The sequence below is a fragment of the Harpegnathos saltator genome, unplaced genomic scaffold (genome assembly GCF_003227715.2).
Source record: "Harpegnathos saltator strain DR-91 unplaced genomic scaffold, Hsal_v8.6 scaffold83, whole genome shotgun sequence".
Lineage (NCBI taxonomy): Eukaryota > Metazoa > Arthropoda > Insecta > Hymenoptera > Formicidae > Harpegnathos > Harpegnathos saltator.
In genome coordinates this window covers 701,921-716,280 of record NW_020230682.1, presented here as the reverse complement: position 1 = coordinate 716,280, position 14,360 = coordinate 701,921, and the positions used below count along the sequence as shown (strand labels likewise).

At 43.1% G+C, this 14,360-nt stretch overlaps 3 protein-coding genes across 6 annotated transcripts in view; 2 read left to right on the top strand and 1 right to left on the bottom strand.

The window, feature by feature from the left end:
* The first annotated feature begins 36 nt into the window (after positions 1 to 36).
* On the top strand, positions 37 to 4,023 carry LOC105184156 (protein LSM12 homolog A). 4 transcript variants are annotated; one of them, XR_003114230.1, is made up of 4 exons: positions 38 to 210; positions 947 to 1,323; positions 1,996 to 3,669; positions 3,791 to 4,023. XR_003114230.1 is itself a non-coding variant. In XM_011142744.3 (3 exons), the coding sequence occupies exons 1-3, from the start codon at positions 90 to 92 to the stop codon at positions 2,210 to 2,212; spliced, it is 516 nt and encodes a 171-aa protein (XP_011141046.1). In that variant the 5' UTR covers positions 37 to 89; the 3' UTR covers positions 2,213 to 4,023. The 4 variants fall into 4 exon arrangements, 2 of the variants coding, with proteins under 2 accessions (XP_011141046.1, XP_011141045.1); XR_003114229.1 differs by having other exon boundaries at positions 1,996 to 3,716; XM_011142744.3 differs by having other exon boundaries at positions 37 to 210; positions 947 to 1,124; positions 1,996 to 4,023.
* Positions 4,024 to 4,122: 99 nt separating this feature from the next.
* Positions 4,123 to 14,360, bottom strand: part of LOC105184158 (NACHT and WD repeat domain-containing protein 2) — a 16,344-nt gene continuing 6,106 nt past the window's right edge. Inside the window, exons 12-26 of the mRNA XM_019841880.2 lie at positions 14,201 to 14,306; positions 13,935 to 14,107; positions 13,536 to 13,755; positions 13,238 to 13,450; positions 12,944 to 13,145; positions 12,752 to 12,875; positions 11,792 to 12,145; positions 11,486 to 11,704; positions 11,201 to 11,347; positions 10,888 to 11,093; positions 9,287 to 9,486; positions 8,967 to 9,136; positions 8,586 to 8,744; positions 8,236 to 8,425; positions 4,123 to 4,533 (exon numbers count right to left, since the gene is read on the bottom strand). Of these exons, the coding sequence (XP_019697439.1) occupies positions 4,384 to 4,533; positions 8,236 to 8,425; positions 8,586 to 8,744; positions 8,967 to 9,136; positions 9,287 to 9,486; positions 10,888 to 11,093; positions 11,201 to 11,347; positions 11,486 to 11,704; positions 11,792 to 12,145; positions 12,752 to 12,875; positions 12,944 to 13,145; positions 13,238 to 13,450; positions 13,536 to 13,755; positions 13,935 to 14,107; positions 14,201 to 14,306 (2,833 nt within the window). The 3' untranslated portion in view covers positions 4,123 to 4,383. The remainder of the gene's footprint in view (positions 4,534 to 8,235; positions 8,426 to 8,585; positions 8,745 to 8,966; positions 9,137 to 9,286; positions 9,487 to 10,887; positions 11,094 to 11,200; positions 11,348 to 11,485; positions 11,705 to 11,791; positions 12,146 to 12,751; positions 12,876 to 12,943; positions 13,146 to 13,237; positions 13,451 to 13,535; positions 13,756 to 13,934; positions 14,108 to 14,200; positions 14,307 to 14,360) is intronic.
* The window catches only part of Nipped-A (Transcription-associated protein Nipped-A), a 27,376-nt gene continuing 21,959 nt past the window's right edge, over positions 8,944 to 14,360 (top strand). The window contains exon 1 of the mRNA XM_019841879.2: positions 8,944 to 9,029. The gene's annotated coding sequence lies outside the window, so the exon portion shown is untranslated. The remainder of the gene's footprint in view (positions 9,030 to 14,360) is intronic.

Below are 14,360 nucleotides of genomic sequence, written 5' to 3'. Positions count from 1 at the left end.
TTGCTATCCGAGGCTCGCGGGGCGCGCGCGAGATGGCGCGCGGGTCGCGGCTGCGGTGCCGTCGGTGGCGAGGGATGGATCAGTGAAAAATGGCTGGTGCCAGCGACTGGTTTAGCATCGGAAGCACGGTGGTATGTAAGACATGTCACGAGCAGGAAATCGAGGGCGAGGTGTTGGCCTTCGACCCACAGACAAAAATGCTGATACTCAGTATCCTTTTGGACGGGGAACTCGCGCCGATGGCGGCCCGCTCGCGCGAGAACGCCGGACGACAGGCCCGCGCGCGCACTGTGTGCAGCCTGCCGTGTGCCAGACGCGCAGTGTAAATAACAGCGTGGTGGCGGCGACGGGTGTCGCGCGACGCGCACCACGCGTCCCGATGCGGCCCCGCGCCCCACGACGCGTCGTCCGCGACGCGCTCGCCGCGAAATGGTGCCCGCGATCGAGTCGCGCGAGTCAGGTTAGTTTCGTCACTCGTCAAGCATGCTTCACGCTCGGGGTGCTCGTCTCGCGAACGCCCCCGTCGTCGTCGTCGTCGTCGGGGTCGACGTGTTGGTGTAACGGTACCCATGTGCTGACGACGCTTGACGTCGTCCCGCGGCTCCCGGGAACAGGCCGACTGAACGAAGTCGGCGTCGCGACACCGTGTGCTCGATTCTGTGTGTACGTATCGTTGTCACGTCTCATTTCTGTTTCCCATCGCGCAGTGAGAGTACACGTAAATACGCGAGCCAGGGCCCTCGTTATCAGGTTGGAAATCGCGCGGTCTGTGTGCACTTTGGACTGGCAGGGGTTAAATTTCATTTCGAGCGAACGCCGCGCGTGACTTGCCTTTTCTCACGATTTGCAACGCCTTGGTCGATCCCGCCTTCGGTATGAATAGTAGTAGCATCGACAGCTGTTGGTCGTACTTAGGAGAATGTTTTCCTTAATAATGACTCCTCAGAATGTCCATCGACGAGTGGTAGATCCTCGTTAAACGATGTACATGTAGTAAATTTATCTCTCGTGTCCAATGTTCAAGTGATACGAGAAGTTAGCGCAACTACAAACGAACCACCACAGAGCCTTAATTTACAAAGGCTAAACACGCGAGTCCGCAACCAGATCGAAGAGAAGAAAAGGTTGGTTATGGCTCTGCAGGCCGGAGTATCTCCAGAAGGACAGAAATTATTTATCGCAATTTCAAAGACTATCCAAGACATTACGTGGAACGGAGCGAATATCGTTGTATTTGATAATGTCACTATTAGACCACCGTACAAAGTCGACAACGTTCACGGGAACGCAGAGTCTGGGGCGTATAGACATGTAAAAAAAGTGGTACGTAAAGCACAGTAGACATTGAGATTCAACTTTTGAGTGTACTCCTTGTAATGTCTCCGAGGATCAAGAGCACTCAAATGCAGCTGTCATAGTTGTCTTTGTGCGACAAGTTGTTCTTTATTTGTTTACAATTGGAAGCTAAAATTTCTTGAGAGAAGAAATGCACATGTAACTTGAAATTAAGTTGTCAACTATAGTCTGCTGTAATGTGTTGAATATACAATAATATAATATGTAGAATAGTGTGTAATGTAACATCAGACACAGACCAAACATGTGTGAGTGCTCGACGGCTGTTGACTTTAGTCAACCACCATATCAAAAAGCTTAATAGACGACAATTGTATCAGTGTGTTTCTTAATCCACTTTGTAGAGAATCGGGTTCTCTATAGGAGTTCTTTATATGAGTAAGCGATACTTTTGTTTGCCATCACAACATGATTTTCAATAACTACTTGAGAACTAAAAGAGACTAATTGTATTGATGCCTCGGTTGAAGTGTAGGAAATTAAACATTGTAATTTTATGTTTACCCCCTGGCCCATTTAATTCCACTTGCTACATTGACGCAATACATTACAGCAGACTCGGTTGTACATTTAGTCGCCATGAGGATTGTCTTTGGATTCTGCCTCTTGCATTCCTACATTCTCTCCTATTGTTCACAGGTTGAGAAACACATTAAAGATACAGCGCAAGCTCAACAACAACGAGAATTGCAACAGCAAACGCAAAAGGGAGCCGAGCTACAATAAAGGTCCAAAAAGGCACTATACTACATCGCAGAGCGCTAAGACACACACATTGAAGAAGCTCCATTTGACCAGAGATAGGAGGGGACAAGTTAACGAGACACTGAGCGGAAGACCGTGGCAGCGCGACTAGGCAGGCGCGCCTATAGCGAAAAATCGGATATCTTCGAGCGAACTCTCTCCAGCTGCTTGTTCGGATGAAAAAAAAAGAGAAAGAGCAGACAGAACAAGATATAAAGTGCAGACTTCAACACAGAAATTTCGCATTCTGACCCGAGTATTGTTAATAGTATCGCATGTGCAGCATTTTATAAAATACAGTCGGACGTACAATTCGTGATTATTAGTCGCCAGCCTAGAAATTTCACTGCGAGCGAGCGAGCGGCAGTCGATTGCTGCGAGTGAACGGAATCATACTCGTTGAGAGCTAACTCTACCAGCGCTGGTTACTATGATGTACACGAAATTGCGCCGTCACTCTTCGTCGAAATACGTTTTAGCAGAGTGATTTATAAGACCGACTTCCTCCGATTAAGCCCGTATGAAACGGCTCGAGCTTTTACGCGCAGCGTCCGAGTACAAAGACGCGTCGCCAAGTCGGGACAAGACGCGCGGCCACCGACTTCCGCGAGGACGTTCCTACCAAGGTCTGGAGTAAGCGCCTTCGGCCCGAGTCTAAGATCCGTTCAAAGAATCCAGACGCGGCCTCAGGCTCCTCGACGTCGGTTGGAACGGACGTTGAGGCGCGACGCGCTTGATTGCAAGGTCGTCACCTTTGTTTTGTATCCACGCCGCGACTCGGCCAGAGACGCGGTGAACCTCCTCGACGGGTCGGTCGGCGGGTGCATCTCTTGTCCCAATTTCGCGAACGACTCTAGTTTTACAATCACGGCGACCCCCGTCCCCGTTCTCAGGTGCGCGTCGCGTGCAACCGCGAACTCCTGCTTTTCAGAGAAATTGACCGATCACGAAAACATTGACTGAGCACCATGCGATCTATCATTTTCATGGCACGAGGCGCCTTCAGCCTCACGTGCGATTACCGCCGCGCTCCCCGCTGCCCCTTGCGTACGCCGAGCCGCAGGAATGTAATTTAAGAAGGCCGCGATACCTCGACTCGCGCAAGGACGAGCGCCGCTTTGTATCGCATCTCGCGAGCGGGAAGGGGATTTCGCTCACTCTGTTAAGGGCCGGTTGTTCCAACTTCTTGGTAAGTTAACTGATGGTTAAATCATATGTTTGTCTTTGTTTTTCCTTCAACTTAGGCAAAGACAGACGTATGATTCAACTACCAGTTAACTTGCCAAGGAATTGGAACAACCTGCCCTAAGCCCAGGAAGAAGTCGCTTCCCGTTTAATGGAGTGAGCGAAGACTGTTCTTCACGTCGACGACGCATCCCTTCTCTGCCCATCACCGGTCCGAGGAACAGCTGATGTTGTCCGACCAACGCAGTGTGCTAGCTCGAACGACACAGCCACAGTAGGTACAGGCCACTAGGAATCGTCCGAATCGGAGAAGAAAGGAGCCTCTTCCGAATCGATGCGCAGAAATCGTTCCTTTCTTCGAGAAGATATCAAAGATTAGTCGGTGTAAGATGTTGATTATGGAATCGGCCAGTGCGCCTTTGCCGAGCCAGGTGATGCCGCGGCACTCGTGGTGCTCATGCGATTCCATATTAACTATTCCTTCTTCTTTTTCATGTATACCCAGTGGCACACACTGGGAATAGATGAAGTCCGAGGAGTCCCTGGACACGTCCTCGTGTGGTGCCGTCGTTCTCGCAGAGAAAAAAAGAAAGAAAAAGAAAGACCCAAACTCGTCTCGTGCCCTTTTACCATACGAACGGGGAGATTCCGAGATTGCGAAGGGAGAACAAGAGCGCGGGAGATTGTAAGAAGAATTATACGAGAAAAGACATAAATAAATGTAATATAAATTCTGTAGCTACGTGTGTACAGGCTCTTCGCTCGTGCCTCTCTCGTCTTGCCTCGTCGGCCGTCGTTGAGACATTTAATCAGATCTCATCATTTTATTTGCCGTAGGTAGAGCCGCACTCGGCGGAGAGAGAGAGAGAGAGAGAGAGAGAGAGAGAGAGAGAGAGAGACTGCTTGCTCCTGCTTATTCAGTGCGGAGTAGATCGGAAGTGGACAAGGCATAGAAGCGAGCGGAACTAGATCAGTTGCGTCACATGTCCAAGTCCGAGTAGACTGAGATAATGAATCCTGCTAAAAATAGAAGTAATGGACTAGATAAAGCGCCTCACGTCATCCAGACGGACTAGAGGCGCGAGTCGCCTTGATGGATCACTCGGCGCTCTCGTCCGCTTCCTCGATCGTCTCCGCCACGCTCGATGTGGATTTCACGCTTGTGGACAGGTCGTGTGTCACACGGGCGATCCGGGCGGCAGCCTTGAACTTGATCGCGGCCCGATGCTTCTCGGTTTTCCTCTTCCACTGTAACGTGAATTAATTACACGAGTTAATTGTGCGGATGCGAGATTCCCCCGGACGCGCGCGATTCATCGAGTAACAATGGTAAAACGGAGTGTCGTTTTTAAACAGATTTTGCTTTGATTTTTATCAACTCTCTGCCCATCTTGGCGAAGCGCTTTTGCTTCGTATGAGTATTTTTCCTTGACGAAATGTCAGATATTACATTTCTTCTCGGTTTGACTCTGCCGCCAATTGTCAAGTTAAACGTCCGGAATTTTACGCGGCAGATGTTGCGCGAGATTTGCAGCCTTGTACGCGTGCGCATAAGACCAAAAGTCGCTTGTTAACGAAACGCGCATACGCGACGCGTCCCTTCGCGTCTTCACAATTCCCCGCCTGTTATTATTTGATATTATTTACGATTTATTTGGTACTCTGGAGTGAATTCCTCCGAGTATAGGCAGCGTGAATGACGATATACCAGGCTTCTCTGCCGTTTTGATTGTCAATTTTACGAGTATGGGTCTGTTCTTTTTAGCTGCACTGCTGAACCGGTACAATAAAGCCAGCGGCACACGGTGCTTGTTTTCGTACTGGATTGCTTGCTGGATGAAAATACTGCGTTGTGATTGGTATATTTTCGAAGATGGATGAAAATGCACCAATCAGAACGCAGTATTTTCATCCAGCAAGCAATCCAGCACGAAAACAAACACCGTGTGCCGTTGGCTTAAGAAAAAATATAGTTGTCTCATTCTAACTTGTTACACCGCTGAACTAGTGCAACAAGTTAGACCCGGTTCCACAACTTACTATAAACGAAGTTTAACTCGTTAACCCTAGTTTAGACGAAAAACTGCGTTCCACAACTGCCTTAAACCATGGTTAACGTTGATTTCTCATAGTTAAAGTTAAACCCAAAACTTTGGGCGTTTAATGAATTTAAACGAAGTTTAATACTGCAGTACCATCAATTTGAGAAAAAAATTTATGACTATCCCGGTTTTGGAGTTTAGTTGATAAATATTTTGAACGTTTGAACACCAAAGAGATACGGCTTTAGAATACATATTATCTTCATCTAAAGATGAAGATTTTGAAAACCTAATTTATCGACGGACAAGAAATATAAGAATAAGACGACCATCATTTTTGGAAAAATTTGATAATGCCGATTTTCATGCACGATTTAGATTATCAAAAGAATCTGTTATTGCAGTTCTAGCAGAAATCGAGCATGAAATTTCTCATAAAACAGAACAGTAAGTATATAAATTTAATTTAAAATATTCGGTTTTTTGCTTCGGTAGATTATATTCTAAAACAGAGTATAAAACTATATATAAAACTATATATAAAAGTCAATTATTATATGATAAATGCAATCAAATCAATAATATAAACTAATTGATTATTATTAACACTGGACTTCCACCTTTTAATAAATTAATATTTATATACAAATACAGCAAATGTTAATGTTGGTTAGTGTTTACTTCATACGAAACAGATATACAGAGTGTCCGGAATGTGATCATTAATATTTTGTGTACTGGTAGAACTCGTTAAAACAATTAAGAAAGTCCTGTGCCATTTTACAATTTTTTCAATATTTATTCCGTAATTAATTAAAATGTGTAAACGAATGAGCGCACGAGAAAGCGACAGGACGAGCTCTGTGTATAAGAAGATGACTTACCTCGCGCGGCGAGAGACAACCGTAAACGACAAGAGGCGTGCGCGCGCGACGAGGAGCGAGCGAGCACGAACGACGAGCAAGCGACAAGAGGCGGCCGCCCAGCGCTCTCTACGCGCTCATTGGTTCACATGTTTCAATTAATAACTCGGTAACTATTGCCAATTTAACATTATGGTACATGACTTTTCTTCTCGGCTACATTCAATCTACCAGTACACAAAATATTAATGATTACATTCCGAACACCCTGTATTGTTCTCTACTAGATATCATAGCATCCAACTTATTTCAATTTTCCCTCTTTTCACCATTAGCAACAACCAATCATACTCTATGTTTGAAAAGAAAGAGAAGTCTTTGACAGTTTCTTCATACAGACTATAGGTTTAAAGCCAGCGGCACATGGTGCTTGTTTTCGTGCTGGATTGCTTGCTGGATGAAAATATTGCGTTGTGATTGGTACATTTCCGAAGTTGGATGGAAATGCACCAATCAGAACGCAGTATTTTCATCCAGCAAGCAATCCAGCACAAAAACAAGCACCGTGTGCCGTTGGATTTAAAAACATGATGTGGAACACGATATAAGTTTAACCATGCCGTTAAATGTAACGTCAGTTCAGATAATCACGGTTTAAACTTGATTTTGTGAAACTGGGCCTTAAACTTGATTTTGTGGAACTGGGCCTTAGAAGTGGTCTGTTCTTTATAGCTGCACTGCTAAACTGGTGCAATAAACTAGAATGAGAAAACCTATATTTGTCTCACTTTAACTTATTGCACCAGTTCAACAGTGTTACAAAGAACAGACCAAAGGTCTGGTCTTTTTCGAAGAACTTCTGAACTAGTGTAATAAGTTGGAATGAAATAGATATATTTTCTCTCATTCTAATTTCTTATACTAGTATGCACTAGTTCAAAAGTTTTTCGAAAAAGAACAGACCCAGAGTGAGACAACTATATTTTTTCTCACTCTAACTTATTGCACCAGTTCAGTAGTGCAGCTAAAAAGAACAGACCATGCGGCTGCATTTTGAAATTCTCTGCCAGTACTGAAAATCTATAGTATACGTGACACAAACTATGTATTTTCAGTACTGGCAGTGGATTTCAGAACGCAACCTGCACGTTGCATTAACGGTACATATCAGAACGTATCTGTGGTACCTAACCTAGCTTCATGGGATAGATCACGCGTGTAAATATCCTCGTCTTGTGCTTCACGAAAGTTTCGAGCGATGTATTCGTGAAGAAATTGATACAAATGTAAGTATCTACTCATAATTTCGATAATAGAATAGTTTGTGCTTTCGTGTATATATACCACACGCGTAACATGTGTAAGAATACACACGCATCGGTACGTGCTTGTACACACATAACCTAAAGGAAACATGCCGCGGCAAGCGAAAAACATCTTTATTCGGAAGACGTCCGCTTTTTTCTCAAATAAAACGATCGTGATGTTTGGACAATTTGCTGAATAATCTTTCTATACCGTCTGTCTATACGACTGTCCATCAGTCGCAAACCCACGGGACTTACTCCGTAGTGAGTAAATTAACAAAGTAACATGCAGGTTTCATTAATATTATACAGCGTGGATAACGTTGTAAAAAATGGAATATACACTATATTTTACAGTGATATAGCAACTTTTATATGTAAAGAGTTAACTTTATCGTACTTATAGAATGTTATAGCTTTACATGTCTATAATATTATGTTGATTTGTGTATCGGGTGAATACAAGTTTTGATAAATTTCGTAGTGGTAAAATATATGGAGTGATTTTATTAAAAATGACTCATTCACTCCATTGATTGAGTTGCTATTGTTTTCTATTACTTTTAATGTATAATACAAATTTGCAAGTGCTGCCATAAAACTGGGTCAGCCACATCTTTGAGAAATTTGGCAAAACTTGTACTTATCCAATATAATAAATGGATCAAGCTCAACAAAAGCAATGTAGCAAATAGCACTATTTGCACCATTTTTATTCTCTCGGTCTATCTTTCTCACCTGTTCATCACGAGATGGTACGTTTGCCAGATATTGCTTCATCTCAGGCTTTTCACAGTCAGCTATAGCCAGTACTGATACACATCCATCCACTGTTCCCAAAACGATACTTTTACCATCATATGTGCTATCAATAGCACTCAGTTCGGCTTGTACTCTATAATTTGCTATCATCTCACAATCCGAAGATCTGTGGAGTAAATTATTTACACATAAATGTAATAAAATTCAAGATCTTTTCCTTTTAACAGGCCTGCAGTGCATAAATTCAAATAAGATTTAGACAATAGCTTTTTTTTTACAAGTTTGTAGATTGAGACTTAGCTTGATTGAAACATATGTATACTTGCCTGAAGACTCTGATAGTTTTCCGTCCACTATGATAATAAAGCACATATTCGTCTGTTCGATTAAACATCGATATGACGGTAAAAACTCCTTCAGCTACTTTGGGTATATATGTCTTCACGCTTGTACCTTTTTTTAATTCTATGAGTTCGAGACCACCTCTAATATATAAGTTTGATTATTCAGAAGTAAACATACACACATCGATTCTTCAAATATTATTTGGTCAAACGTACGGTTATCCAATTTACTTTTTCTATTACTTTATCTATTTCTTTTTCTATGTATGAGTCACAACGTATTTAGATACATTATAGACTTAGCTACTGCTGAATTTTTACAGGTAAAACACGTGTTATGATCTTATTCGAGAATGCCCATACCTGCTGGGAGCGTATAGCGTGTACTTGCCGTCCTTGCTGATATTGCCGCTCCACTTTGGAATTGTACGTATAACTTTCTTTTTATTAATATCAAGAATTGTACCCTTGTCGGAGCCGATGATTCCCACCCATTGCGGCTTGTTAGGCAGAGGGGTGATGCATATAATATCCTGTGGACGTGAATTTTTCACGATTAGTCCCTTATGATGCAATCACGCGTCGAATTTCCATTTACATCTCATCTCTCATCTATGAAATTTTATTCAAGCCATTTTGAGGAAATAGTTGGCTTGTTTTTATCACGATCGAACCCGAAATACCTTAAATCCAGGCAACTTTATCGGTATCTTGCTGATCAGCGTTCCCGTCTTGGCGCTGTAAATTGTAACGCAATCTCTATTGCCCTTGTCTGCTGCTGGCACTGCCAGGAAAGCGTCGTCCGACGTTATGACTACTTGTCGGAAAGGCGTACTGGTGTTACTTCTTACGGGATACTCCAGAGAAAAAATTGTTCTACCGTCTATCGCATAAACACACAAGATACTCGTTATATAGGATGGGACAAGATAACTATCATCGCCTCAAATATCTTCGGAGTGTGAGAGTAGGGGAAAAAATTGATTAAACAGAAATTGGTACATAGTACAAAAACCATCGTTTTACGACGGTAGCGATTTTTTTCAAGTGGAGTAGGTTACCTTCATTTTATTTTTTCTCTCAACCGAATATAGTTGTGTGAACTTGACACCCGACTTTTTAAAAATTAACTTTTCTGCATAAAAAACGTTAGATTTTCGTTTGTAGTTGTTTGTAGTAACATTAATTTCGTTTGTAGTTCGACCGTTTAAAAAATATAAAAATTTTAAAAAAATAACACGCACCCGACTTTGAGATATCTTAAATCCGCTTTCGCAGCCTTCTTTAGAATCGCTTGTAGTTGTTTGTAGTGCTTTCCGTTTCATTTGTAGTTGAATCGTTCAAAAGTTATAACAATTTAAAGAAACGCCCAAGAGGCAATTCTGTCAATTTTTGAGATATCTCAAATCCGCTTTCGCAGCCTTCTTTAGAATCGTTTGTAGTTGTTTGTAGTGCTTTTCGTTTTGTTTGTAGTTGAACCGTTCAAAAGTTGTAACAATTTAAAAAAACGCCCAAGAACGATTCAACCACAAACGAAAGGGAAAGCACTACAAACAACTACAAACGATTCTAAAGAAGGCTGCGAAAGCGGATTTGAGATATCTTAAAGTCAGGTGGGTGTCATTTCTTTAAATTTTCATATTTTTTAGACGGTCGAACTACAAACGAAATTAATGTTACTACAAACAACTACAAACGAAGGTCTAACGTTTTTTATGCAGAAAAGTTAATCTTTAAAAAGTCGGGTGTCAAGTTCACACAGCTACCGAATGTTGTGGTTTGTATTCATTTTTTGATAGCAATGTATTGATACCATGACTTTGAATCAACTTTTGTCATAGATTGTCGCATGTAACTCTCAATAGTTGCTATAAAAAGATAAATGTAAAGTATAACGTTCTAAAAAAACGACTTTCAGATCTTTGAAGCTATTCCTAAAAAAGTAATGTGTTACCGCTATAAGACACTTCTACACCACTCGATATATTTTTCTCTTGATCTCATACTAGGCTTTCATTTTTTTTTTTTTTTTCAAAAACATCATCCAATCGAGTTAATGCAGGATACCCATCTCTCTGGTACATCCTTGTATGTGTGATCATAATAATTTTGTATAAACATTTTTTCCCAGCCATTGCCCCCCGGGCCATTGCCTCACTTTGCGCAACTTATCAGGAACATGTGTAATTCTCATATTCGACAAGTATCAGATTTTATCAAGACGTGTTGTGCACAGGGCTCGCGGGCGCTTCGCGGCGTGAGAGCGTCGTGACTTCTTGCTTACCGGGAATGCTTCGCATTACGAGGGTCGCCATGGTTCGCATGTTTTCCACTCCTGCAGGATTATTGGGTCGAGAAATCGCCATGAACTTGGAAGAGTTCTCAACTAGCGTTAATTGCTTCACGCTCGGCTGCTCCTCCTTAAACAGTACTTGCTCCGTGATTCTGTTCCACACGAGAACGTTGCCCGACTCCGTTGACACGATGTATCTGAAATACGGAGTTTGTTGCATTATGCTCTTCCTGTACCGGTTTCCTTTTCCGTCTCATATGTCGCTTGCTAAGCTTCCGAGTGCCAAGTGGCAAGATCGACTCACCTGCTGTCCTGCGTGATGCAGACGTGCGTGACGATCGCTCCTAACGGGCTATCGGCTAGCTTCGATATCAGTCTGCCCGTTTGCAAGTCCCAAACACCGACGCAATCTCTGGTGACCGTGACGGCCAAGTTGCCTTCTTCGGCTAGGCTGTTTTGCAAGGTGGAAGTGATTAATCGTCGTACGACGTACGCGTTGCTCGCAGCAACAAGGTATTCTTCAGGGTATCTCCTTATCTTCGAGAATACATATCATCGGCAACGTGAGACGTTACCGGCGATGTATTACCTTATCATGTCTATCTGCAGTTCATGTCGGTCGATAACGTGAACCTGCTCGAAAATATTGTTGATGTTCCACACCTTGACGCTCCTGTCGATGCTCGACGTTACCACGCTGTTCCAGTTGCCGATGGTCAGTGCCTCAAGTTGAATGATCCTCGCGAAGTGCGCATCCAATATCTTCACCAGTTCGGAAGTCTCGAGCGACCAGACGTACAGGTTCTTCCTGCGAAAGGTAATTCAACATCATGCGTTGATTGATGAGGGAATTTAGCAGACGCGGGTGTGTCATCGAGTGTTGCAAAGCGCGCACCTCACACCAGCGACAGTGTAGTTCTTCGTGCCGCTGACCATGATGGAATTTGAGCACATCATCCTCGTGCTGATATTCCTCACGCCGTTCGGCAGCATTAACACGTGCGCATCGCTTTTGCTCTCCAAGAACCATACGATGAAGCCGTTACCGGTGGTCGCCAGTAGCATCTCCTCTTCTCTATCCAGCTTCAATTGCAACAAATACTCCACGTCGTCGTTGTACGCGCGGGGCATGTCGAAAACTTTCTCCCAGTAAGACGAAGTCTCGTCGCTGCTGTACTTGGTGATCCTGTAGTCGTCCTTGCTCGTACATGCGTACAAAGTTCCCTTGTCCTTGGTCATAACCATGGCGCTGAAATCATTTATTCCATGACTTGAGTTTGACTGAATTTGAAGTTTCGGACGTAATCGCCTCCTCATCTCATTCCTTTCTTGTAGTCTGCTCGTTACGTTGGCTATAATAATTTTACTATCTTTTCCAGCGTGTTACCTCTTAAGTTGTGGCCCACTGAAAAATATCTAGAAATTAAAAAATATTTATTCGATGAGTACTATAACATATTTACTCATATCGATATATTTTCATGCTGAGGAAACTTCTTTTTTTCAAATGAGAATTGCATTACTTTTTCTTAAATCTGTAATTTCTCACAGCAATTATATATATTTATTTCATTATTTGTTATTTTTATTATTTTTATTATATTTTCAGCAACTGTAGATATTCTATTTAAGTAAAAGAATTTGGGTTTAAATAAATGTGTTGCTATAGTACTGGTTGAATAAATATTTCTCCCGTTTTTTAAGTATCTTTCTCTTCAGGGGTAGCGTGTAGGCGACTTGTTGATATTCATCACAAGTCAAATTCCAGTAGGAGTCTTCCAGCTATTTTAACAAGTGTGAAGGAAAAAGCTCAAAGAGTTAATAATAGGGATTGACAAAGTCTCATGTATCGTACCTGTGGAACTGGAACGGATCCAGAGACATCTTTTTTCTATAAGTGTGCAAAAGCATACGCGTATCATCGATGCTTCCCGACCAGAAGACGATTCTGTAGTAGTCCAAGCTCGTGTACTCCACGTCTACATCACAGAAATACCAGAATGAGAAACCTGTGATGCATACAAGACGCGAAAAGTTTACTTCTTACGCAGAATGGGCCATTTGTTGGAGTCCTCGGGGTTGGTGTGAGTGTCGAGCAGGTTTCCTCGCAGGTCGAACCTGCACCAGCCCAACTTGCCGCAAATAAAGACGTACTGGTTCATCAGATACACGCCGCACACCTCGTCCCCGCTCGGTAGAGGATTATCGATGACGACGAATTCACTCGTCAAGGTATTCAGCACCACCGTCTACGAGAGATTGAAGGTCAACAAATTTAGTGTCAACCTTGTTTCTCCCAGTCGTGCCAATCAGTGACTGCACACCTGCAAAAATATCGTACCTGGTAATTGGTTGTAAACGCCGCAGCATATCTGTTGTCAGGACTCAGAACCAATTGTTGCATTATGCCTTCCACGCCGGGATTCACGTCCCTCGTCATGTCACTAGTGCTCAGGTCCCAGGTGATGAACTTGTTGGATATCGACACCACGTAGCGGTAGTCTGACGTCAGACAGAATCCGAATACCGCGAATTGATGACCCTCCAGCGAGTACTGCAGCAGGAAGCAACATCATCAACGTAGAGAACTAAGCGGTGGTCATATGAGAGAATTCATCAATGAATTCGGGGAAGATTACTTTCAACGGTCCACCCGGTGTATGCAGACAATGGTAGAGTGGAAGCAACGCACAGTCTTTGACACCGTCCTGATCGCAAGCTCGAAGCAGCATCCTCACGTTAACGTTCGCGCCGATCTCCGGCAGCAATCGGCCGATTAGTTGGGGCGCGAGCATGTCTGGATGATTGCCTAGAATCGCGCCGCCTAATCTCAAAGCGTCGGCTACTAACATGAGTTCTCTGAAAGAACGTTTCCAACAGTGTCATAATGTTGGAAATATCGTTAGGAATCTGGAAATCTATGAAGCTTTGGAAATCTTTGAAGGACATTAGAAAAAGATTAAGACGTCTGTAAACATAAAAAATAAGATAAGGGAGTGTGAAGTATCTGAAAAGATCTTTTTTCCCTGTTGACTCACCGCACTAAACTTTGGTCGTCGATAAAATTACAAGCGTCTTCAAAGTCGGAAAGTACAGCCTGCAGAGGACAAGAGCTCAGTTTAGCGTGCAACCATTCATAGTTGAACAGAACGTTCTCGAACAGGTCCTTGAAGCGTCGTGCCCTCACTAGATGAAACGGTAATTCTCCAAACTGTAATCGTAGTAAAGGGAAGAATTAATGGGTCTCTCTCGAGCTTCAATAGTAAGGATCAGTTTCAACTTATGAGGATATCTTTCGTGGAACCTTTCGCAAATTGTATCTCGAGATGGTTCCTTCCTTCGAGTAAAACGCCAACGGCTGCTCCGGCACTTTTCTGTCCGCCACGCCTTCCTTGTCTGTCAAGTTGAATCTGGAAATTGTGATTATGTAAGTCTTGTTATTATATAGCGCCCAACAACGCTAA